Below are 26,422 nucleotides of genomic sequence, written 5' to 3'. Positions count from 1 at the left end.
AGGTAGCACGCGATCATTACATGCGTACTAGGGTCTGTCGTCGAGTATTATTAAACAATAAAATGATGAGATAGACAGCCATACAAACGGGCTTACAAAGTTCGCAGTGTGAAAAATGCATGACAATGACCTGCAAGTGCAACAACGTTTATGGCGTGAAGAATGCGTGAAGGGGGAATCTAACATAAAACTATAGCATCCCAAAAAGTCCAATAACTTTTAAACTTTTAAATAAGCAAACATAAAGTCCATTGCTTGTCTCTATTACCTAGGCAGGCTAAGGGATCTAAAATATTATCCAGTTTTCCCTTATGAAAATGGAATTTGCCTTTTTACTTCCTTTGTTTTTCCTTTTTGCTTCCTGAACAGCCTTCCTATAGACTTTTCCTTTCTTTTGACTAAAGGAAGTTTCCTTTGAGCTCACCTTGTTGAGACTTTCCTTTCTTTTGACAGAAGGAAGCTCATTTTTAAACTGGCTCTCTTTGGCAATACCAATAATGACCTTCCTTCGTTTGTCCTCAAGTAAAGAGGAAGTAAGTTCCCTTTACTCTTTATGCATCATAACCTTCTTTTTTTGTTCTTAAGTGAAAACATACGAAGCTCATTCTTTTCAGCTCTACTTCTCGTTTTTTTTCTTTCATGAGTATCCCTTGCACTTTTTTAACTTCTGAACTTTTTAGAATAAACCAATCATACATTTATCAAAATATACACAATCGCATTCGTTTCTTTGCTGTGCAAGTAAACATCATTTTCATTTTTTTTTTTTCATTTTATTTTGAATCCATGCTATTTTTTTTTTTTTTTTTCATGCGCTAGATCTTATTTTTAGCGCGAGTTTCTTCTTAGTCACCACACAAGGACCACGAATATTCACCCCTTCCTCCCTTTGTCCTTAAGTGGAAAGATAACTTTCTTTTCATGCATTTCTTGTGCTTATTTTTGTGTGTGTGGCATTACTTGGTCTATGTCTTGCCCCTCTGAATTTTTTTTTTTACATAAAATATAACACATTCAAGAATTTTCATTCATGTTAAAGAATGCCAGGTGGTTCAAATTCATCGCTTTCGCAGCCCGCTGCTTCGATGGCGATGCATGCGCGAGACGGCGTCTACATCTGTGACCGCTGCTTCAGCACTCTGACACGGTACGCAACGAAGCTCGGCGTAGGGCTGGCAGGGTTCTTCAGTATTTGGGTCGGCACCGCAGCCTGGCAACGCTTGGCTCGCAGCGACGCTGTTAGCAAGCGCGGCCTGCTTCCGTCGTGATTTAGTGCACCTCGGTACGGCGCGACGTTGACGTCGCGCAAGTACGCTTTTACCGCGGTGGCACCTCCAGTGCGTGCGACAGGTAGGCGACGGGTAGGCGGTTATCGCAGCACCATCGATAACGGCTTCAAAAGCCTGCGGTTAAATGCACTTCACGATACACTATTCACGAAAGTCAAGCTCGTTTACCTCCTATCACAGTTTAAAGACCAGCAATTAATACGTCGGCGACGTCGGTACCATCGTGCACAAGAAGCCCACGCAGCCGAGGTTACCAAGTACTGCCAGTAAAACCAACTTTCTCACGTTGAGTAAAACCAATGAAGATTGACACGCACCACAAGAATTCCGCTTCAAAAAGAAGAGCGCTGCTGTTGCTAGTGACAATAATTTGTTTAAATTATTTGCGTTTGTTACGCATCACATATCATAAGTAAAAAAACAAACTCTTAAGGTTGTTTTTAATCATAGTTTTTATTTTAAAAGTTTGTTAAATTTGCAAAAGTGAATTTAAAATTTTGATTAGTTCGAATTGGCGCTTGAGACTCTAGCGCCATCGTTTTCGTGAGAACAGCCGGCGGCATACTTCACTATGTATTTCATGACTGTAGGAAGTTGATTGTTCGCGTTCGTTGTGTTCGTCGTGTTTTCACAGCGTGAGTAGTGCAAATGGCCGATCACGTCTTGGTTAAATGGGCGACCGCTCAGAAGTGGTACGCATACCCCGTAAGAAACCTACAATCAGAAGAACTGCAGGCGAAACTGGTCGATAATCCAAAATACTGGAAGATTATTCTGAACCAAGGAGTGCTACATGTCCAATGGAAGGAGGGGTCGTACCGTCGTACTCTCCTGCGTTCAGCCTCGGAGTGGGTACGTAGTCAAACATCTCTTGTCTCTTTTCGTTTTCGTAATAATGTTCACCGGTGAAAACACCTTCCTTTGCTACTTGCGGTGAGTCGTGTCGCGAAATCGTTTACATGCCCGCATTACGACCGCATTGTCTTAACCGGCAGGTGACAGTAGTGCACATGGTGCACGGGGTAGACAGACAGTTGATTCCGGGAATTACGTGAAATAAAAAAAAAAAAAGCCTAATGAACAGAATTTGCGGAAATAAGTAGAATAAACGTGCCTGCTGTCGTTACGTGGACCTGATTCTCCCTGTTTACACAGCAAATGGCATTTCTAGGTGTTTCGTGATAACAGAAGTGGGCTTCCAATTTGGGCTTCGTAAAAAAAAAAAAAAAAAAAAAAAAAAAATCCTGTTTTTACCGTTGTCTCGGTACGGTGCGGCATAGAGAATGGCAGCTCCTTGATTATTGAAGCTGATTTAGAACAAGTTTTAAAGATGCCCAGGGTGCTCGTTCCGAGACAACTGGTAGTGTAGCAGCGAAACGGACGCTTTCACAGCTGCAGGCGACTGAAGTTTAAGCAGATAAAAGCGCCCAACGTTTTGTCGCATTCATTTATTTTCATGTTCATTTCTTTGTTTCTTTTTATTGAAGCATCAAACATGCTTCCTTTCTTCGCTACCAGCCTTTCTCCAGATTTCGCGCAGAGAGAGAAAACTTTATTTCAAAAAGAAAAAGAAAGGAAAACAAAAGAAGAGTGTGTGTGTGTGTGGGAGGGGGGGGGGGGTGCAGTGCATGGAGTCGCCATTCCAAGACCGCAGTGGTCTGGGCTGCCGCTTTTGCCTGAGTTACCAGACTACGCTGGGTCGCTAGGTCAGAGCGTAGCAAGGCAAGCAGTGATATCAGTTACCAACAGCATAATGCTTAGTGGGTGGAACAGCACGAAAAGACGAAGCACACAAGAAGAGAGTGTGTTTCGTCTTTTTGCGCTGTTCCACCGACTATGCAATTGTACCAACTCGCCCAACTGTCCATCCTACTTCAAAGCATAATGCTGCAATGATTTTTAGCTGCCGATCTAAAAGTTGCTCCCAGTGCATAGGGTACGGCCAACAGGTGGAAGAGCACCACTCTCTCCACTTCATTTTCAATGCTGCCGTTGCGCTTTGCCACTAGTTCAGGACAAGGTTGTCTGCCACGGGATCGCGTGCTCCCTTTCATAAAGCTCACGACTGTACACGGGTACAATCCCAGCATTCATGGCCGCATTTCAGTGGAGGTGAAATGCAAGTTGACTGTGTACTGTATGATGTCATTTGCATATTAAAAAACCCCAGGTGAGCCCACCACTACGGCATCCCTCATAGCTATAGCTTAAGTTGCTTTGGGACATAAAACACCATGAACCTACCATAAAGCAGAGTGGCTATGTTTTACGGTATGCGTGGGAGCTCAAACTGTTTTTCTGGAAATGCATCCTTTGTTTTGTCCACTAAAAGTGGGCATTCTGCCCACTTGAGCAGTAGTGATGCTGGATGGTGTCAGCTCGCAGTTAAACATTACCGTGTCCTTTTATGTGCCAAGGTTTGCTCCAGGGCTAATGTTCCTCTTAAGAGTGTTGCTTTGAACCCTAAACAGTGTCCATGCTACGTTTCTCTTGTCAGTGGTCTTCATTTGGTCACTATTTTGCTAATCTCAATATGTGGAACCAGATATCTGCACAATGCATTATACTGAATCATTTTTCTTTGATGCATTTGAGTGCAAATACAATTTAGTGAATAGACCTTGCCACATGTCGTTTTGCAGGAAAACTGCAGCTGTGACAAAATGTCTAAGCCAACAGATGCAAAAAAGAGAGTCCTGGAGCTTGAGGATGAAGTGGAGTCTGCAAAAAAAAAGAATGAAGAAATATAAGGCCGCAAGAGATGAAGCACGTCAGATGCTTGGTATGTGATTGCTTTTTTCTGAAGCCATTGGAATGCTGATCTCCATTGCCATGAGACTGAAATTATTTGCTGTCACCAGATGCTACGTAAAGCATAACAAATTCAAGTGCTAACTCTTAAATGAATAAGACCTCTTGGTCTGTAGCACATCCTAGTAAAAGCACCAGTAAGACTATGTTGCTGCAATAAGGTTCCCCCTACACTGAGGATTAGGATTGGTGTTCTTCCTGTAGTTGTCTTTGCAACACATTATAGGTGGTGTACAGTAGTGCTCAGCTACACCGTGGCGCTGCTGCATGACGCCACCAACCACCATGCTTGCAGTGCACGTAGCAGATGAACTGCTGCCACTCCTGCTCTGCAAGCATGCTTTGTTTGTGTTACAGTGACTTGCGTGTCACATGTCATTGCTTGGGATCGGCATGCATCTGAGATTGAGCCTGTTGTCGTATGTGATAGCTGCATGAAAATGCATGGTAAACAAATGCCACTCAAGGTGAGCACCTGTGCTGGTTTGTGCTGCTCAAGCCGAAGCTGAAAAACAGGCGCGGGATTGAGTTCCTTTCTGTTCTGGAGTGGTCGGTGACAACAACGCTCCAGTGAACCCGGAGAGCTGCATTAGGTTCAAACACATTCACGGAGTATAAGTTGTAGCCAGATGGCTGCGGCAGGTCTGTGGTGCTCTTGCATTACTGTGGATGGCATATCTGAATGGAACCCTTGATTCCCTCAGATTTTAACCTCAGAGTCTCCTGCAAATGATGAGGTGCATCTAGAATGAGCGCAGGAGGGACACCAAAAAAATCTAAATTTGTATGAAATTATCATATGTGGCCTCGTCCTGTCTTGGACCTTGGAGTCCTTATGGCATGCGCTTCATTTTCCTGTGCCATTTTGGTCACTTAGGTGGTGTTTTTTTTTTTTCTCACAACAGGAAATTTATGCTTGTCCAAGCTCGGCGCCTGGCTCAGCAATCTGCCTAACTTAACTCGGTCACTACACCATGTTAGCAAATGTCGACACGAAAGACAGACACGAGATAGGTGAAGCATGGGCTATCGAGTATCGGCTACAGACTCGAGTGTCAGCCTTTGTCCAAATGTATGGCGTATTGCTGCCGCCATACATGTATATTGCATGCTGACCTCTTCAAGGCCCTTGCTACCGACAAACTGTTTCAGGGATGTGATCTGACTAACTTCTGTTAAAGCGCTCACAGCTCTCTCGGCATCGTCATCCGCACCCATGAATTCATTCTAAGCAATAGCAGCACCCGTCAGTTGCACTGTAGTTACAACGTCCTCTGCAGTTAATTCAATCCAGGCATTTCCACAGCGAACAAAGAGATCAGAAGTGGGATGTCAGCATTGGCTTCATCAATTGCTATCAGCATCCCCTAGATTATGTACCGCTGATAGGGCGCCTTGAGTGCGTGAGTGATGCCAGTGTCTAGCAGCTAAGTTTTGTATGGCACATTTGGTGACAGAAAAGGGTTGGTCATGCAGTCAAGGGCAAAGAAAAGGCTTTTCTCCTGTGGTGAATGTTACATGGGCTGCTGCTGCTAGTAATGAAATAGTATGTTTTGTTTCAGCTTTCCTTTTTTTTTTTTTTTTTTTTCAGATGTTGCTGAGCTGGTCAATCAGCTGACGGAATCCGTTAATGCTGCGTGTACAACACAAGCAGTTGGGCTGCCAACCGAGGCTCAGGTTAGTTGCTTTAGTCTAGTGACTGCATGGTTGTCCTCATTACTGCCTTTCTCGATGAAACTTTTTTAAGGGTCACACAAGAACTTGGTTTTAGCTTTATGATAGCACTGCCACAAGTCATGCACTTCCATTGAGAAGTGTGCAGGGATAGGGAAATGAGGAGCTCATTATCCATGTGAATGAAGTCAGCAGTCACTGAATTCAGAGATAGGCAAGAAGCAATGCTCTTTATAATTGGTTGGCTCTTAGGGTTTAATGTCCAAAGCGACTCAGGCTATGAGAGATACTGTAGTGCAAGGCTCTGGAAATTTCGACCACCCGGGGTTCTTTAACGTGCACCGACAACACAGAGCACACGGGCACCTTGCAATTCGGCTCCACTGAAAAGCGGCTGCCGTGGCCGGGATGCTCTTTATGAGGCTGGGCTCACAGACTGCATAATTAGTAGCATAATGATATTTTAAATGAATGTCAATTTAATAGAAACGACAAAAGACAGTGCTATGTTCTTAAATTCGTCAAAACAACCATGAAAAAAAATCCCAACTGCTTCCTTTAATTTTAGTGACTGTTACTTCATTCGTGTGTACATTGATTTGGAAGAGTTTTTGTGAAAGCTGTAGTTATCGGAAGTGCAAGGTTACTTTTGTTTACGCTTCCTGTTCTTGGGCTATAGCAAAGCCCTTTTCATCAGAAAAGAGATTTCCATTAGCTTGTCTAATATTCAGAAATTTCTTAGGTTATCAATCTTGGAAGGCCATCTTTTTGCACTACAACTCGAATGACGCAGCTGGTGCTCCTCTAATTAGTCATTTTAGCGACTTGGGCCAGTCATCATGGTATTCAAGCTAATGTGCAGATAATCCACTTGCACCTGACAGCCACCTGCAGTGTCACTCTGGCAAGTCAAAGGCAATTAACCACCATGGTATTGCCAGGAGGGTCTCCTTTGAGAAGGAGTTGTGGCTTCTTAAGCTGATCCAACAATAGTTCAATTTCACTTTAACCCCTTGAACACTATTATTTCGAGATTTCTAGCTAAAATTGCTTAAAATTAAGATATCGTTAAAGGCCCCATTACATGAAAATTTGTTGTCTGTGTTCGCTGGCAAGTGGCATGGCCGAACACACATTCTTCGATGATTTGTGTGGCTTAACGAGACCACATGATATCCAAAAGTTAGGAGGAGCTGCTAACTCCGGTCGTTCATTTGAGGTGGGAAGGTGAAATATGAATCAACATTCCAGTGCTCTTCAATGCTGAGTCAGGCTTGCTACACCTAGGCTACGCAGACATGTTGATACAGCTTGGCTAAAGCAGGGCTTTATATGTTGGATGGTAGCCTACACTGGTCGCATCATACCCTTAAAGGCGGAGCTTAAGTGTCCCTTTAGTTTTTATTTTTACTGCTGGTTTCTATTGGTAGTGTAATAAAAAAGGAGGTATCCGCGACAAAAATATTTGAACCATAAACTAAGTCAAATGAGCGCAGTGAAGTTTATTGCTCATTACGTGAAAAATCAACTGCCCGCCAATAAGCAGCAATCTAGTCGAGTAACATATAGCGAGGTAACTGGAAATGTTTTACAAGGGACGACCAAGAATGGAAGCCCAGGGGGTTTCATCGAAATGTCAGTTTTCATCCACTGACACAGAACTCGCAATAGTATCGTCTGAGCTGTCATCATCTTCGTCGGAAGAACTACTCATGTCATCACTGTCGTCTTCGCTTCCCATAACAATGCAAAAATTGGTGTCTGAGCCATCTTCGGATGGCGAGGATGGCAACGAAGAAAAGCTTCTTTCCCGCGATGACGGGCCAACAGTGCATGCATTGCCTCTACCAGGCACCATTTTCTCATTAAGGCTGCTTAAAAGGCTTTCAAGCGGTAGAACAAAAAGCAGTTAACGGGTCAGTGGTGCCATCTGTCAAATGGCGCATGACCTAAGCCACAGAGGAGCGCTGTACTCTCCTAAAACTCTCAGGGTGAGGATCTATCCTGCAAGGACAAGCTACACTCGTCCAAAATGGCTTGAGGGCAGCTTTACAAGGACGAGCTGCTTGTCCAAAGCGCTTGAGGGGTTAAATTATGAAAGCTACCTGTGCAAGCTGGAAACTAAACGTTGCCTCAAAGTAGCACATACAGAGCAGGGAGTGCATGCTTTTACTAAACCTTCATTGGCAGTTTTTTTAATTGGTTGAGCTTCTGATGTACGAAAAGGATGTTAATATTTTTAAACAGGAGGTGACAATGTGGGTACTGTGCTCTGTCTAAACTGGCTTTTAATGGCCTTTGCAATGTTAATGATGAGTAAATCCTTTTATTTTCTGACTTTTTTTTTATTGTTGAAATGCAAGCATAAATTAGGTCATTAAAAAATCTCTTATTTCTTGTTTTTTCTTCTGCTATAGCAATGCACTATTAGCACTCAATCCTTTGCGGGGCATTATGTGCCCTCTTTTTGGCTAGTTACCTTAAATACATAGTACACAATTGTCAGGTTACGCTAATAAAAATGTTAAAAGATGTTTGGCATCATTCAAAATTAGATCAAAACACCGCTCGGGAAGGTGTCAAAAACATCCAATAGTTTTCGCATGCCTTCATTGTTGTACATGTTAAAGTACAGCTTCTTGAATGTGTATTTTTACTTGCAAACAAATGACCTTAATTATGCGTTTTGGGGTTTGTTTGAATGTTCTGAAGCTGGTCTAAGTTTTTTGTTGTTTGTAAAGCCCCTTCATTTTCTTATTGCATATCAAGGAATATTGTTGTATGTTACAATACTGGTCATAGTACTAATATTTGCTTTTTTTTCTCGCAGGTGCAGATTGGCAGCAATATTATGGTAAATCAGCAGTTGATTGACCGCATGAAACTCAGTGCGGGCAATCAAGCAACAAAGTTTGCGTGTAACTTGGTGCGGGTTGTGTTTTCACCCGAAGAACTGGAAGAAAGCTCACTCTATGGCCGTGTCTGCAATGCCCGCAAGGAAGAAGCTCCAAAAAAGGCACTGGGCTGCCCAAAATTGGATGCTGTTATCTGTAAGTCCTCGAGCTCATAGCCTGTGCATGTGATGCAAGAACATTCTGAAATATTGTCCAAACAGCTGACTTTTCAGTGATGGTCAGGGCCATAATGCTTGCCTTAATGCATAATGCTGCGGTGCCTGCATGGCGCTCACACTGTCCGTGCTCTGTATATTTAATTTAAAAAAGCTAAGGAAGGCTGGATGGACTCTAGCTTGTTCATTGCAGTCATGCTTCTAATGTTTTTTTTTTTTTTTTTTTTTTTTTTTTTGCAGCCTACACCTGCTTGCTCAATGGAGTACTGGCCAAGGTGGTCACCGGCAGTTGCGCATGTTTGCACTGGGATTGTGGACAGTGATCCGATTTTTTGTCACAGGGTCTTCGAAAGCAGGCCTAATTGCAAGGCCTAAACAGAGGAAGTACATCTATTCAAATAAATATAAGCTCATACAAACAAATGTTTCAGTCTGAACATACTTCCTTCGAACATCCACCAAATATCCCATAGTCATCATTCCTTTGAACTTCCTTTGAACCAATAATTGGCCACTGCCTGTGAACTCAACTCAAACTGACAATGGTCTGTTCACTGGGAGCTCAAAGGAAATTCACAGGAAATTCACAGGATGGTCAGAGAAAGTTAATTCACTGTGAATTCAAAATCAGTAGCCAATTCTCAGTTCAGAGGAAGTTGCTTCCTTCTGACTTTTTTGAGTTCACATTGAACTCAAAGGATGTTCCCATTTTTATAAGGGTTAGAGGCACTGGGAAGCGCTTCTCCATGCAAAGTTCATAGTAAGCATGCTTGTCAATGTATCTAGGGCACTCAGGCAAGATATGTTCTGCAGTTTTAATCGCACCGCAGTTGTCCAAACGGGAACTGCTCGTCTGGTCGAAGCAGTATCGCAAGCCGTTTGAATATGCCCAGTTCAAGCAAATTCAGTGATTCCAGATAGCGAGGAAATCTGAAAAGTAGTCGTGATCTTAGATGCGGGTTCACCGAGAGAAGGAACTGGTAATGATATGTTTACAAGCTCCAGAGCCGCAACTTTTCTTCAGAAGCAAATATGATGGCCTGTTAGAATGCATCAGGTTTCCTAAAGGTCCGAATATATATTTGGTGCTGCTGACTTTACGAGCCGCTTCATCTATTTTTCATTGGCTACAATGCCACATTGTGCTGGTATCCACTGAAAAAGTATGAAGTGGCCGGCAACAATAGCCAAATGATGTAGGTATCCGTTGTCAAGGAAAACGGTTTGATGATTAGTTTTAAGGCGAAAGGCTTTAATGGCTCATGACTAATGAGCGTGTCTGTCTGTGCGTGCTTCCGCGGGAATTGTCGCACATCTTCGCGAAATTCCGCAGGATACCGCGATATTGTGATGTCATCACCTGGTGACGTCATCAGCCATGACCAGATGTGAGGTCATGAATTGGAGTTGACAGCATTATGACGTCACATTGCGTCATGACTTCACGTCTGGTCATGACCGAGAACATTATCAGGCGATTCACACCGGCGAAGCTGCCACCGCCCCGCTGAGGTGGGGCAGTGGTAGGGCGCTCGACTACTGTGCCCAAGGATGCAGGATCTAATCCCGGCATCGGCGGCCGCTTTTCGATGGAGGCGAAAAGCTAGACGCCCGCGCGCTATGCGATGTCTATGCACGTTAAAAAACCCCGGGTGGTCGAAATTTTTGCTGCCCTCCACTACGGCATCTCTCATAGCCTGAGTCGCTTTCTTACGTTAAACCCCACAAACCACAAAACCACGAAGCTGCCATAGCCGGGCGTCCTATCCGGGCGCCCGTGCTGCGCCTTTCATTTAGGGCATCCATGAATGTCGCACCACTCAGATAAAGAAGCAGATACAATAAAGCAGGAATATGCGGCGTTGGAAACAAAGGCTTTCTCCTCACCGCACTTTAGAGGTGCAATGTGCCCCCTAGAATTTTTCTTCAGCCGGCTGGAGAGGACTTGCAACGATGCTTTAGAGTCGGTAAAGGTAACCGATCGAAAAGGGTTTCAGCGCTGGATATAGGAAACATGTTCTTTAATACCGGTAAATTTGGCTGTTGTAGATGATGTCTTCCGTTGCAACCGTCGATGAATACATCTGGAACGATGGCAGCTCATATCCTATCGATGGTAAGTGTTTAAAAAGCTAAAATTATGTAACAACGCGCAGATGCTAGCTTGCTGTTTTATCATGCACTAAGAAACTTGATCATTCTCAGTAATGTACTTTTTAGATCGAAGGCATTTTGAGGTTGGCTTGATTGTTTTTGCCGATTTCGTGATAGCTCTTTCCATCAGGCTAAACGAGGTGACTACAATGAGTATGACCATTACTACGAAAAAGGTCAAGGAGAAGAGCAAAGCTAACTAGGCCTAAACCTATTTGGCCTAACTAAGAAATGACAAGCAGATAAAGTCTGAACATCCACTTAACGTCTATTGGCATAATTACGCCTTCCTAAGCCTAATTAATCTTGTTAGGCTTAGTTGAGCCAAATTAATTTACCTACTCTACACCGAAAAGTCTGCAAAGTCACTATTGGCCGTAATCACGCTTTCTTAAACCATTTTAAGCTTGTTTAAAATTAATGAAGCGATTTCCTCGCATTGTAGCGAAACTACACGTAATTATGTGCTTTAGTATATATAGCTAGTCATCACCTATGATTAAAGCCCTGTTATTTATTAGATACTGTAGTTAGCTAGCCTTGTGGTCAGATGGTATGGCTTCAAACCATCGACTACAAGGTACAGATGTCAGTTTTTGTTTACAGACACGAGATTAGAAGGAATGGTTCCTGTTCGAAAGAAGACTGGATAATCCTTTTCGCGTAATGCAATATAATACGTTAGAACTTGCGCGATGATATGCAATAGTGAAGAACAACAGCGGGTAATAAAGAAAATGAATTGCAAAGGCTAGAAATTTTAATATAGGAGGGACAGTAAACTGTACGAACTTATTCCTCGTGATCAGAGTAAAATATAAATCTTCCAAAATAGAGTAAATATACAAAAATTAAAGACGTTAGGATCAAGAAGGAGTACATAATATCCCCAACAGACATCGATAACCAGCGGAGATCTCTCTTGTTTGAAAGTTTAGGTGATTAGTTTTTGGCTTTTAGACAAGCTTGCTCACCCATTGTAACCACAAAACGAAGAGAGCAATTCCTGTTTGCTTGTAAGGAAGGGGCGACATGGAGCGGAGAAGGGAGAAAGAAAATAAGAATAACATGGACTACAGATCAGTCAGAATTATTCTGTAGCAATGAAAGCAATTAAGAATATTTTAGAAGAAAGAAAAAAAAGCCCAGCGAAAGCTAATATGACGAAAAATGACCGCAAAAATTGATTTATTCATTTATTGAAACATGATTTCCACTTCTATTAAAAACGACCACTGTAATCTCCCATGTCCATACCAATCTTCCAGTTACAACCCCCCTCCCTTTTTTAGACAAAATAAAAATTATTTGAAAACCAATGAGTTATCGGCCACTGATAAAAAAAAATAAACAATGGATTTCAAGATCGAAAAACACCCTACCAAACGTCGTGGCCAAAAAAAAAGAAGAAAATGGAAGACGGCAGAGGAAGAAATTAGCTTTCTTCAAGCATCCTACGAAATTTTCTCGACCGCAATACCAAGGGACGGTTATGCAAAACAAAAATGGGTGCAGATAACAAAACACAAGCATTGTTTTGTTCGCAAGCTCGATACGGAACCGGAGGTCGCTTTTTCTTTGAACCGTGATAGGAAGCGTCAATACAGACAGCCGTCAGTATTTGATTACCGGACGGCCCTTGCATTACCACTGGACTTAACAGCAATTGTGTGGAGCTACCTTCGCGTGAAATAAGCAATAGATATCGCGGACTAGAAAGCACTTTTATTAGCCTTACGAGCAAGATAACATCTCGCGACTAAGCTGAGTAAAGAAATACAAAAATATGGAAAAGTATGAAGAATAATACGAGCACCTAAAAGAAAGGGACAGAAAGTCCACCTAGAGTTGCCACGTAAAAATAAGTTGCGTCATGCGAATTTAGTTATTTCCTAAATACATTCATAAGTGAAAACAGCAATGGAATGATCTACCGCATGTAGCTCTTTTATGCCTGTAAAGCATGCACCACGGTAAGAAGACACTGCTTGTGGTGAAGTATACTTTTGACTGCCTACTGCACAGTGTCAATGTGCACCGAGCTCTGTCATGCCGATCGCCGCCACTAACACATACACTAGCGATAGAAGAAAGCCTTTTTGGCGCAGACGTAGTACAGTCACACTAACCTGGGGTGCCTATTGAAGCCGCATGGCGGCGCCTAAATGGGCACTGCCTTAATTATGTGGGACCTCCGTCAGAGGACCGGGCTATGTCGAGTGATGCTAAGAAAAAATGTTATAAGCCAAACGCGCTCATCGAATTGCTCACGATTTGGCCTCGCGGTGTTAGACATTCAAGTGGCTAACGTTAGTAGCTCTTATGTTATTTGCAGGAGTATTTCATTGCCCTCAGTGCATTGCAAGCACCCTGTAGAGTATCTTTCTTCGGAAATCTTTAAAGGGCTTACAACTGAAATGTAATTTAACCACTGAATTTTTATTGCATGCATAAAACCGGTTTCTGGCAAACGATTTCGATTAGATACAAATTGTCTTCCCAAGGATGGTACTCTTTCTTTTATATGGTTTGAATTTCAACTGAAAAACACATCACGTGCCGCATTCTGACACTAATGGGAAAGCAAGTTTGGGCTATGAGTGGCATGGGCAGAATTGCGGACATGATTTTCGGACAACTTATGTCCGCAAAACCGTCAACTGAGTAAAACTACTTGGTTTCAAACCCGAATTAGAATGGACAGGTCAGGTTGGTTAGGTTTTGTTTATCGCGTTTAACGTCCCAAAGCGACTGAAGCTACGAACGCAGCCGGAAGAAAGGGGCTCCGGAAATTTCGACCACCTGGTGTTTTTTAACGTGCACTGATAGCACAGCACTCTGGCGTCCTTCTTCTCACCTACATCAAAAGTCTGCCATGCAGCCGGGGTTCGAACCCACGTCGTTGAGTCCAGCAGTCCAGCGCCCTAAAAACTGAGCCACCCCGGCGAGGTCGAGCAGATAACATTCTCTGATTCAGACACGAGTGCACTACACCATCGGCTCATTCTATTGCTCCTCGTCTAAAACTGCAAATACTCGCACTCTAAAGTGAACATTGTATTTTGTATTTACATGAACAATGAAGGAGAGGTTTGTGCCACATAGCGGCTCCGGCTACTCCTTTTCATCAATTGATAATAACCACCTGGTCTGTCAATATGCAGTTAAACATAACATAACGTATACACTACTATATAACACTACACGAAACGCACACAACATATAAAACAAAGTACAAGCGCATAATATGGTTTCTCGAAAGCCGCAATGAATATCCCTAAGCTACGAACTGGTTCGTCAGCAGAGGTCTGCAATTGACAATGTTATCGGCTTTATCACATCACTTGAAGAAAACCTACATGCTGGTCACATCCCCATCGCATTTTGTCTTGATGTCAAGGCTGCTTTTGATTCTGTTTTCCGCCATGCCATTTCATCAGTCTTGGCAGCCCTGGACTTGGATGCAAGCTGTACAAATGGATCAAAAATTACTTAAACGAGCAAACATTTTTCAAGAGTACCCCAGCCGGCTCAACACTGTCTCACACAGTAGAGAAAAGCGTACCACAGGGTATTGTGCTCAGCTACCTGTTGTTCAATATCACCCTAATACAGTTAATAGGACACTTACCACAAGGTGCCCATGTCATGCTTTATTCAGATGATATCTCCATCTAGAGCGAACCCATATACGCCAAGTTACGCACTGGCGTTTTCAAAAAGAATTGCTAAACATCTCCCCTTACTTGGCTACATGAGGAATCCATCTTTCTCCGGAAACAAAGTGTTCTCATGGCATTCACTAGGCAAACAATGACTAGATATCCACTCTTACGTGGTGGGAAGCCACTTCCCTACGTACGGACACAAGGATTTCCCGGTTTTGTCATCGATTGTAACCTTTCTTGGTCAACCAATGTTGAAACACTCCGTGCGCGAATAGCAGCAGCATCACAGATCTTCAAATTTATGGCTGGAACACGTTGGGGCTGCAATTTTCGCTCTATGGTTCTCCAGAGCAAGACCTATGGTCGTTGGCGGTACAGTTTACCACTTCTGCAGAAAATTCCCCCAACAAACACGAGGATGCTGGAGGCAGTGCGAAACACCTACCTGCGAATTTGTCTTGGGCTCCGGAATAACTCCTCCATGTTGGCAACAACTGCAGAAGCAGGATGTCTACCGCTCGAAGGCATTGCTGCACAGGAACCTATTTTGATCCATCTACGTCATGTACTTCAAAGAAAAAAACACTGCATCGAGTCCAGATTATTAACAGCAATTCCGGCTCTGGTCAAGCTGTTCAGCTATTGCTCCTTCCTGCCATCAGTCAGCCACGTAAATTACTCTCTCCAACCTTTCCTCGTTGGACACTCTCAACTCTAAAAATCAAGAAGCTCATACCGCGTCTCACTGCGAAGAACGACATGCAGCAGGCTGCGCTGCTACAAGCTGCTATCACCTACTTAGCTGAGAAGTATTCAGCAGATGCATCTGCATTGATGGCCCAACTTCCCACGACTCCTCATCATGCGGCCTTTATTCGCCCTTCTTAGACCAAATGCTGTCATGGCGTCTACAGCGTAGAACATCCTCCACCATAGCAGAGCTATAAAAGAAGCGGTCTCCTATGTTTTGCGCCATAACCCAAGGCAATGGGTAATCTTCATGGACTCTCAAGGTGCGTTACAAGCCATGTCAAACCTATTGAAGAAAACAAATCATCATTACACTGAATACCTCCACCATTTGGCTGTTAATGGACGTCATATTATAATTTTTCAATGGATTCCCGCTCACTGTGGCATCCTGGCTAACGAGAGAGCAGACGAAGCGGCCCGCAAAAGTGTACAACATCACAACAATAAGCGCATCTACTTCAAAAAATCAGATGTGTCGCAACTCACCAATCGATATAGACAGGATGAGAAACACCGCCTCTAGAACTTGCCAAGTCATCATTATTCCTTTCTCAATTCCATCGACCCGCATTTCAAATCAAGACTACCACTCGGGCTTCCACGTCATCTAGAAACAATTTGTCATCGTCTCCGTCTCAATGCTGCCTTTACGAACAATCTACGATACCGATTGAAGCAAGCAGACAGTCCATTTTGTGACAACTGCGGCTCAATTAGGACTCCACCAGACCTCGCAATGTTACACCAGCACATACTTTTTTACAACACAACAGGCACATTTTAAAACAGTAGTGATCGTTTTAGAAGAGCTATCCGCTCAATCCCAACAGTTTTTTTATTCGAAAAACGTCACAATTTCTAGCCGTGTGTAAGCACCACTATAAGCACCATATTTTTTCAGTTCTCACTGAGCTAGGAAGTCTCTTAAGTCATTACTATAAGTAAAGCCTCTATACTCCGTTGATGAGAGATAGGTCAAATGGAAATGAACCTACACACTCCGTGTTTTTGACATATAGAATCGTCGACACATTTCACTAAATACTGTTTTGGGGTACGATGTCATTAGTTAAATAGAAAGTCCAGCTAGTTGATAGGTATTTTCGGCTATAGAAACACTGCTAAATTACTAAGTCCCGCCTTCTTGCTTGTCTGGTGCGTTTTAGGCCTGGTTATACGAAACGAAAAAAGGCGGTGTTTGTCAGCGCGAAGCCTCCACATCACTTGATGATAATGCTGCAGAGATTCCAGGTTATGGCAGTAGGGATGATTACTAATACTAAAGGCTATTAAGCTTCTAAGCTAACTAAGCTACTAAGCTCTTGATAGGATACTAAGCTCTTAGAAAAGGAGGCAGTGAGCCTAAATGGCGTTGATATCCACTGAAAGAACCCTGCCATGAAAGTATTCAGAAGGTTAGGAAAAGGAGGGGAGGGGGGGGGGGGGGGGGCGGTGTAAGAGGCAAAGTCTGACTTGTCTGGAGCACTCCAAATTCAGTAGGAGGATGCTTTAAAGTATAAAACAACAGCAGCTAGACAACAAAGTTAAGTAAGAATCCTCCACCCTTTCAAGCAAGCTTTACAAATTTATGACATAGAAATGCAAATAATTAAATAAGTGCTAAACAAAGCTGATCAAAAAAGGGAAATGCTGCCACAGCGGAACGAAATAACAAAGGAAAGAAACCTGTCATTGGTTCTGCTTCTTTTTTTTTGCCTACTATTTATATATGTTTCAATGCGCCAGCATTGGTGGCCTCTTTTCCCGCAAAAACGAAATTAGTTGTGCCGATGCCGGTGTTGTGAGCGAAAAATCATGACATGTCTCTGGAAATTTGCAGTTTTCAGATGACATATCCAGCGACTGATTAATCGGTAGTTTGTGTGATGTCATGAAGCCACGTGACATACTCGAAAAGGCAGTAGCTGCCAACTCAGACGCTCATTTCAGATGGGGTTTGGAGATGGAGTCCAAGATGAGGATTGAAATCACTGGAATCCTTGGAGACCAAATCGAACATGCCACTACTAGGCCATGCAGGCACGTATGGCTTGGTTAAAGCGAGCCTTTAAATCTATGTCCGGTGATATTTTACATAATCTACCATCTGGCGTCTTTATGCTAATGAAAATTTGTGAGATATCAAATACAAAAATTAAGAGACTGCTCATTAAGTGAGTATCATGGTATTTGTAAGCAAACAACGTTGCGCAAACGGAGTCCCAGATGGGAGCAATTAACGATGTCGCATAAATACCCTCTTTTATTTTAAAGCAAGAAGATTGTTTACGCATGAAAGCAGGTATTGCATAATTCATACAGAAGCAGATACCAAAGCTCAAGGTTGAATCGGGATCTCCTAGAGATGATTGTATAAACTTGTGCATGCAAACGTTGGAACAATAAACGCAGTCAAAGGAAACCCAAACCAGCGAACGCAACGTCGCAGATATATGAAGAATAAAATGGAGCAAATTGAGAATTTCGTACGCGGTCGTTGCCGATTACTATAAAATATAAGAAAAGTTGGTAAAATTTGATAAAACTATGTTTGTAAAAGTGCAAAAAGAGCCATATTCTTTGCGTAGATAATTCGAAAGTTTCGTAGTAAAAAAACTGCTGTCCTTAGCAAATCTTCTTCGGTTAGAATTTGTTGAGGGTCTCCGAATTGACTGAATTGAAGGTGCTATTGCACAGCTTGATAGAGTAGGATTGCGAGATCAGAGGGAAACAATGAAGCAATTGATAAAAATGTTGTGATCGTGTAGAAGTGATAGCCCATCACTGCGGTATGCAGTGTCAGCTATTATGCAAATAGCCTGATTTTAAACGTATTGTGGTTGATTGAAGTGTTATGCGTGCTCCCCCAAGATGTGATGCAGTAATTAAAATGACTATTATAAATGCGTAGTGAAGAGATATTAAAGTATCAAGATAGAAAAAGGGATGCGTTGTTAGTAATGCTCTGATTTAGAAACTACATTTTTATTCCAAGCTAGAGGTATGCTTATTGTATTTAAAGCTAGCATCCAAATAAGTGTGACAGATAGTGCGCCTTTCCTTTCCTGTGAACCAATTATTATTATTATTAGAAGAAAATCAATAAAGATGACTGTTAAGAAACTTGGTTGACTTCGTTTATAGGGTTTAACGACTCAAAGCAACGCAGGCTATGAGAGACGCCGTATTGGAAGGCTCCGGAAGCAATTCGGAAACTTCAATGGAACGGGAATTGAAAGAGAGTGATGGGATGTGTACGGGAGCCTCGCGACTGGGGCTAAATACAAAGAATGTTGCCTTAAAAGTGTTAATCAGTAAGACGTCACGATGACCCCAGAGAAAAATATTAAGGTTTGTACTAGGCAGTAAGGATAATGAGTAAAATGATTTGTCAGTAGCTAATATAGTATTGTCATCAGCATGAAGAAATGGTCCTGATTTAGCAAGGCAGCTGGGCAGATCATGAATATAATTTGAAAACATGAGCTGACAGAAAATGGTGTTGATGTACACCTGTATTCATTGTGCTAAAGTTAGAAAGCGCATTAAAAATCGACAAGGCTTGCTCTCCGTCCGATTATTAACTTTTGGTACATTTTACAGGTGGCCATGTCACTCCTACAGCTTCAAATTTAATAGTAATAGAGAGGGAATGATAAAACGAAACTGCTTGTTAAAAGAAAAAATACTACACTGGTAAAATATCCCTTGGCAATGGCGGATTTATTCCCGTCAGTGAACGGAGCTGTTCAGGTTGGGCAAGGTAGCGTCGAGGTCCGTAGTAGTTCCGACGGTCAGCGTTGTAATACGAACGAGGGGTGGGGAAGGCGTGACTGCGGCAATAATGTGAAGTGTGGCCGGCTCGACAGCAAATAAAACAAAATGACCTGTCATCTGAGGTGCGCCACTCTGCAGGATTTCGTAACGTAGCGACGTGGGGGAGCTTGACTAGTGGTTGCAGCAGCCACTACAGGGACAGGATGCGATGGGGACGAGGGCGGTACGGTGTTGGAGGAAAGACCGACGTTGGCAAGTTCCTGGCGGACAACAGCCTGTATCATGGCCACGGTGTCGGGCACTGGAGATGGGAGTGGTGCAGGAGCTAAGGCCTCGAGATCTCGCCTGACGATCCGAGTCATTGTTGTGGACTGAGAAGGCTGTTGTAGAGGAGCCAGATCATCGCAGGATGATGTAGCTGCCGTGTTCGGAAGGCGCTCAAAGCGATGTACCAGGCGTCGTTGTTTAGCCTGCTCGAATCTTCGGCAAACTTGAAGCACCGACTCTATGGTAGAGCAATCCATGCAGAAGATGATGTTGAACGCGTCATCTGCGATGCCCTTGAGGATGTGCCCTACCTTTTCACTTTCCAGCATGGAGCTGTTCTCCTTGCGATAAAACGCGAGCACGTCTTGAATATAGGCAAGGTAGGACTCCATGGTGGATTGGGCGCGAGACGAAAGTTCGGTTTTGGCTGCGAGAGCCCGTCCAATGGGCTTCCCGAACAAGACGTGAAGCTTTTGCTTCCAAATTTCCCAGGTCACCAGCTCGTGCTCGTGATTTTGGAACCACGTGCGAGCGGTTCCCGCCAAATAGAAAATCAGATTGGCCAGCATGATGGTCGCGTCCCAGTGATTGTTCCTGCTGCATCGCTCGTATTCATCCAGCCAGTCGTCAACATCTGTCTTGTCTTCGCCATTGAAGATGGGAGGGTGGCGGATATTTGTGAGCATGAGTGGCTGCGCCGATGTTGTTGCGGTGGTAGGAGCTGCCTCAGAGGTCATAGTGGCCGTCGTTGACGTTGTGATCCCAGATAGGTGGCGGCCACTGCGCAAATCCAGCTTTGGCTGCTTAAATGAAATTATGTGGGCACACGGGGAGCTTTAGTCACCTCCACCAAGATGATACGTGGCAAGGTTAGTGCACGAAGGTTAGTACAGGATAATACAGCACAGAAGCACAGCAACGTCAACCTTGTTGTTGTTGTTGTTGTCGTAGTTGTTGTCGTAGTTGTTGTTGTTGTTGTTGTTGTTGTTGTTGTTGTTGTTGTTGTTGTTGTTGTTGTTGTTGTTGTTGTTGTTGTTGTTGTTGTTGTTGTTGTTGTTGTTGTCGTTGTTGTTGTTGTTGTCCAAATAACTTATGGCACATACCCACAGAGGGGGATCGGCCAAGAATTAAGCAGAAAAGATTTTTTTCTTTTTTTTCTTTTTTTTCTTTTTTTCTTTTTTTTAAATTATACTTGCATAAAAAATGATTTGAGGGGTAGAGGAAAGGAAACAAAACGGGAAATAAGTGAGATATAAAATGAAAAGTGGTAACACTCAACCTTCTTCTAGCACTAAACGTTGCTACCACTTTGTCTTCTTCTCTGTGACTGTTGCTGATCGTTGCCTTCTTTAACGTCCAGAGATGCAGGGCATATATGTCACAATATTGCTTGAATCTCTCGATGGTTTACTTTATGGGGTTTAACATCCCAAAGCGACTCATGATGAGAGACGCCGTAGTGGAGGCCTCCAGAGATTTCGACCACATGAGGTCCTTTAACATGTTCTGACATCGCACAGCACAAGGACTCCTTGCTTCTCGCCTCCAGTAATACATTTCAGAGTTTCAACTCTGCTGAACCGAATGTGAACCGGCCGTCACTGCCGCGATTTGGTCCCGCATCCTTGGGAATGGCAATCGAGCGCCCTAACCACTGCGCCACAACGGCGGGGCTTGAATAACCCAACCAAAACCCGAATTGACGAGGCGACAGTATATTTAACTATGAATAGTAGATAGGCGCTGCTCAATGCAGTTTCCTATTACTTTGCTAACAATAGTGAATGGCAATGGGGCAGTAATTCGCGATTTAATGACAGTCACTCACTTTGAAAACTAGAATACTTTTAGCTTCATTGAGCTTTGTTTTGGTGACTCTACTAATGCGCAACACTTTGAGCCTCTTACGCGTTCTTCACTGCTGTTTCAGTTGTGCTACGTTATTGATTACTGATTTGTTTGAATTTATTCTTGACATAAATTATACCGTAGGCGTTTTTTCAGCGTGTAAGTCTGTGTAAAATCAATATCGACAGGCAAAAGGGGAGCGGGTTTGCACAGAAGAAAAGGGCTTTGCTGACTCGAACAAAGAATGATAAAAAGCAAAAATTGTTCTAATGTGAACTTAATCTATACCGAGTGTATCGACCGCGAATCGCGCTTCGGCTGCCGCAGCAGTTATACGAAATCTGCCGAAATCAAAATGTCTCCGCAGACAACTTTCGTATCAACCCTTTACTTTCTTTTGTTTCTCCAGTTGAGAAGAAGCGATCATTGCCGCAGAACTTCAACGATAAAAAGAAAAGTTTTGTGCATGCAAAATAAGCCACGCCTTCGACTTTGACAGGGTGAAATTTCGATTAAGTAAATGAAGGGTTCCCTGCCCTTGACGTGGCGTTCAAACTCAGCCTAAAATGCCAGGAGGCAGTCGTCCATGCTTTGGGGCCATCGCCGCCGCCGCTGCCGGAGAAATCGGGGCGACAGCCGCTGGGCCATCGACGAATAGATCAGAAGAAAAATAACAGCAAGATCCCAGCTTCAGTAACGAGAACATAAACACAAAACGATAACCGAATATTTTGCATACGTTCTACACGACCCACTTGAAAGAAACCTGGAGCTGGATGCGGCTGATAGGCGAAACCGTCACGAAAAGTTTCTGACGAGGACCGAATTGTAAGACGTACTTCTATTCGGTTGCTCGTTTCTGTCTTCTCGGTTTCAAACAGCCAGCGCTGAAGGTTTCTCAGGATTACTTTTGGACATGGCGCAATCGCAGGTCCTGGAAGCGCGCTGAAAGACGTCTTTAAGTGTTGCGCAATGTAGCAATCGCCGGAGGAAAATGAAATCGAATGTCTTGTCGCAAACGCTTTTCGGAGGTTAGCACTATTTATTCGTCATTTGGTATTATTTCTCTATACAGTTTTATGTTCTCTCAATTCGAATCTCGAATCTCTTGTTTTGCGTTCTTCACATCATTCTACTTTCCTGTAGGTATCATACTTGTAGAATGCTTTCGACGACAGTGCTCGCCAGTAAAATATACATGCGGACGTGGGTAAAGGTAGCAGGCAATCATAGAGGCTACGTTTCAAGCGCTGACCTTAACAGCGCACTTTGGCATTGAATTTAGAGATTTGTCGCACAGATTCTGAAAAACTCGTTTTAATTTAACAGATTGCGAACAGTAGGGCTTTTATGCGTTGCTTAGAAAATAACCATCTTTTGAAAACAGGAGGCCTTCGGAATATGCTCTTTGCAAAACCATAACATCGTGAAATATCGTTACCTCCGTAAAGTAAATGCAGTGGCGTTCAATCATTAATTTTTGTTGCATATTGACTGTGAAGCAAACGTGTATGAACGAAATTGCCGCTGACGCAACTATGGTGCAAAAGTGCGAAGTATGTGCGGCAGCATGTCACGATTTATTTCGCTTTCGGTTCGAGGTCGTAGTTTGAGGCCAGGATCTCAAGGTAAGCCTTCAGGCAAAGGTCACTGAAAGCGGTAGCTAGGAATCTTAGTGATCGCACTTTTGTAAACGTTTGATAGCGCTTGACGCACCTTAAAGGGTCAATAAATTACCGGTGTGCTTGAACTAATTTGCCGCAATTAATTTGACGACGAAAACAATGCGCAGCGCGAGACAATAGCACTTAAACACGAAGGGTGCTTTCACTTCGGCTTAAGATTGAAGTTTTATCAAACCAACATATCATCAATATTATATTTGAAAAAGTTTGTACAGTAGAAGGTCCCGAAGAAAATTAAGTCCGTGGACCTCCCGTCAGAAAGACGTGAGTAGGAGTTCGCAAGTCTGGCAAAGGAGCTTGAAAGAGTATAGGTCAATTTGAAGCCTGTAGGTAAATTAGCAACAATAGCTGATTTATACTCTAGATAACGGTCACATAGTTTTACATACACAAAACAGACATAAGAAGCATAAGTGAGAAAAAAAAAACGACATCAAACGCTGATAGGGCAATGAATACATGCAAAGATAAAAGTGGCAGAAGAGACAGAATACAATACTAGCGAGAAAGAACAGTATGGACGTTCGCAAAAGATGAGAAGAAATAACCTCAGGTATGACATGAAACAGAGTGAGTCGGTAATATGTGGTTAATTTAGTAAGGTGTGGAATACTGGCTGTGAACGTGCTCCTTTTATAGCTAGTAGTAGTGTCTTCTGGACTTTCATGGCAGGAAAGAAAGGAGACTTTTTTTCATAATTTGTGTTTACCTTCGGTAGTAATATATTGTTGTTGTTTTTTTAATGAATCGAATATTCTTTCTTTTAGCGAAGAGAGGTACGCGGAAAAGGAAGAGTTGATTATTATCATTACGAGCGCGGTTACGTTCCACGTAACTTCAAGTCAAGCAGGCATTTGAGGTTAATAAGGTGAAAGCATAATGCGTTTCTGTAGCGGCCAAAGAAGCAGATTTCACCACGCTGCGGTATCAGAAAAGTGCCTGGGATCAGTCGCTGACAAAATATATCTTGTTTCTTTCTAGGCTGGAGGCCTTTCGCTTCGGCCTCGCCGTGGTGGTGGGGTGGCTACGGCGCTCGAATGTTAAACCCAAGGATGTGAGTTCGAATCCAGGCCGCGGCAGCCGCTTTTTGATGCAAGTAAAATGCTAGGCGCCCATGTGCAATCGATGTTATTCTTTAGCCCTCAACAATGGCGTCTCTCACAGCCTGGATCACTTTGGGAGATTAAACCCCATAAACCCGCCGCCCTTTCCCTTGGCGTCTGTATTCCTCCTGTCCTTGAGCAGTAAAACTGGCAGTGACCACACCTAAGCACCCAGGTTCATAGGCTCACTGCAACATCTAAAGCTAGCGCATTAAAAGTAAGGAAAGCAATGTTTTCTAGAGTGCTCTCAATGTAAAGCGAAGCCAAAAGCAAATATGAAGATAATAGTCATGCTGCCGTATCTGCTGTCAGACTCCTCGAAACCTAATGGCATGGAAAGGTGTCGTAACAATGGCCGGAATCGTTAATCTAGAAAAAATATGCTAGTACAGGTACCCATGATGGTCGTTTTGTACTACATAGCAATGGGTTGCTCAGTTGGCAGGGGTGTGTGTACTGAGGTAATATGTGAAGTTGCATAATACAAAAATATTCTTTCCTGTGGTTGCTAGTAAGACATTGATTTCACTAACTTTAAACTGGTGCACCATGCCACGGTTACGAAAGCCTCATTTAACCGAATTTACGCAAACTGGTTTGGTAATCCAAACGTATCATCTTCGAATCTAGAAATTAACTGCGCGCAATCATGAAAGCTACTCTGGCTGTCAGTGCTAAAAAGTTCAGTATGCATTCCAGTGAAACACAGTTGCGCCTGGACATTTAACGGTTATCAAAGCTCGTATGAGTAATGACCTTTGTTTGAAAAATCATGGCAGGAGAGGCTACAGTGTCACCTTCGTCGATATTCAAGCCAAATATCACACCAGCATAAGCTGTGCGGGGCGTGGGTAATAGCTTGTCATTAAAAAAGGTCTGGAATGTATAGGAGACAGGTTATTCTTGGCCAAATTCTGAATTTGTTACTTAATAAATATTTAGTTGATCTGTGAGCCCAAATAATTATCGTGGAAGACGAGGAAAAGTAAGCGGTTGTGCGTAAAAATATTCGTCGCATTTTTACTTATAGCTTGAACGGAGGCTAGCAGTAACGCAAACGGGAATGTGCTGTGAACAGCCAGGATGAACCACCACAACGAGTAAGCGTGGGATGCCGGGAAAAGTAAGCGGTCATGCGCCCAGTGCTTCGTGGCAGTCCTGCTTATAGCAGGCATGGAACGGCGATGCACTGACACGAATGAACAGCGAAGAGCTGTGCAAGGTGATGAGCTCTGCGGATGCAGAGAGTTTAATAATCACCAAAGTGGGAGGCTTTGCGCGCCCGAGCCTACTTGGGCGGAAGCAACGGTGGAGTTGAAACGTATAGTCACGCAATAATAATAACAATAATAATTGCTTCACAGGAGGAGAATGGCGCAGTATATGTCAAACTTGTCGCTGTGGACACCCGACCCGCGCCGTATGGGAAGGAAGAAGGTGGGATTAACAGTGGAAAGAGAGAAAGGGGAGTTGGTAGTGGAGGGCTACGGAGTAATTTTCACCACTTGGAGATCTTTAACGTGCGCTGACATCGCACAACACACGGAGGCTCCTTCGTTTTGCCTCCATCGAAACGCAGCCGCCGCGGTCGGGATCGAAGCCGGGTACTCCGGCACAGTAGTCGGGCGTCTTACCACTGCACCACCGCGGAGGGGCAATCACGTAAGCGTCGAGTCCGGTTTTCGTACACTGCCGGGAGAAGCGGGTGGTGAACACTGAAGGTAAGTTGGCAATCCAATCACTTCGACTATACTCTCTAATTATTGTTTTAAAAGGGGAGGACGGAGGGTGGCTGCTCCTGTCCACAGAAAACAAGTGAGACAGTTACCGCGCCTTTCCCTTCCTATAAATAAATCAGTTTTTTAGAGGATGTTTGGTTTGCAGGGCTTAACGTGCATAAGAAATTTAGGCTCCCAGAGACATTCCCAGGCTCCCAGAGACAGGTGGTGGTGGTGGTGAAAAACTTTATATTTGGGAGCCTTAAGGGATTACAAGCTAATAACGGGTCGGCTCTTGGCTGCGTGTTGTGGCCGGAAGCTGGTGCTTCCCAGCGACACCCAAAGCCCAGTCCGTCAACCGCTTTTGAACGGCCGGGTCAGAGCTGGACACCGCAGCCTCCCATCGCTCGAGGTCGGAGAGTTGCCAAGTGGCTGGAGGGTGGAATTCCGAGCATTTGATCATAATATGCTCAAAATCAGCTTTAGGTGCCCCACACAGGGTGCACTGCGGCGAGAACAGTCCTGGATGGATCAAAGATAAGAAAGCAGGGGATGGGAATGTACGGGACTGAAGTTGGCGCCACGTCACCTGTTGTAGCTTAGTC

General features: G+C 43.6%; 1 protein-coding gene across 1 annotated transcript; it reads left to right on the top strand.

Moving 5' to 3' along the window:
• Window positions 1-1,866: 1,866 nt before the first annotated feature.
• On the top strand, window positions 1,867-9,545 carry LOC146199542 (uncharacterized). Its single transcript, XM_084595049.1, has 5 exons — window positions 1,867-2,141; window positions 3,932-4,071; window positions 5,692-5,777; window positions 8,605-8,824; window positions 9,085-9,545. Exons 1-5 carry the CDS (start codon window positions 2,083-2,085, stop codon window positions 9,165-9,167), a joined length of 588 nt encoding a protein of 195 aa, XP_084451175.1. The 5' UTR covers window positions 1,867-2,082; the 3' UTR covers window positions 9,168-9,545.
• Window positions 9,546-26,422: the final 16,877 nt, after the last annotated feature.

The sequence above is a fragment of the Amblyomma maculatum genome, chromosome 2 (genome assembly GCF_055883805.1).
Source record: "Amblyomma maculatum isolate TAMU_Amacu chromosome 2, ASM5588380v1, whole genome shotgun sequence".
NCBI lineage: Eukaryota > Metazoa > Arthropoda > Arachnida > Ixodida > Ixodidae > Amblyomma > Amblyomma maculatum.
Note: the sequence above shows the minus strand (reverse complement) of the source record. Positions and strands in the feature narration are given on the sequence as shown.

Excerpts from the sequence above, each read along its gene's own strand:
- LOC146199542 (XM_084595049.1), top strand. The coding sequence starts at position 2,083 with ATGTCCAATGGAAGGAGGGGTCGTACCGTCGTACTCTCCTGCGTTCAG. Across the intron at positions 4,072-5,691 it reads TGAAGCACGTCAGATGCTTG|ATGTTGCTGAGCTGGTCAAT; the intron begins GTATGTGATTGC and ends TTTTTTTTTCAG. Across the intron at positions 8,825-9,084 it reads AAAATTGGATGCTGTTATCT|CCTACACCTGCTTGCTCAAT; the intron begins GTAAGTCCTCGA and ends TTTTTTTTGCAG.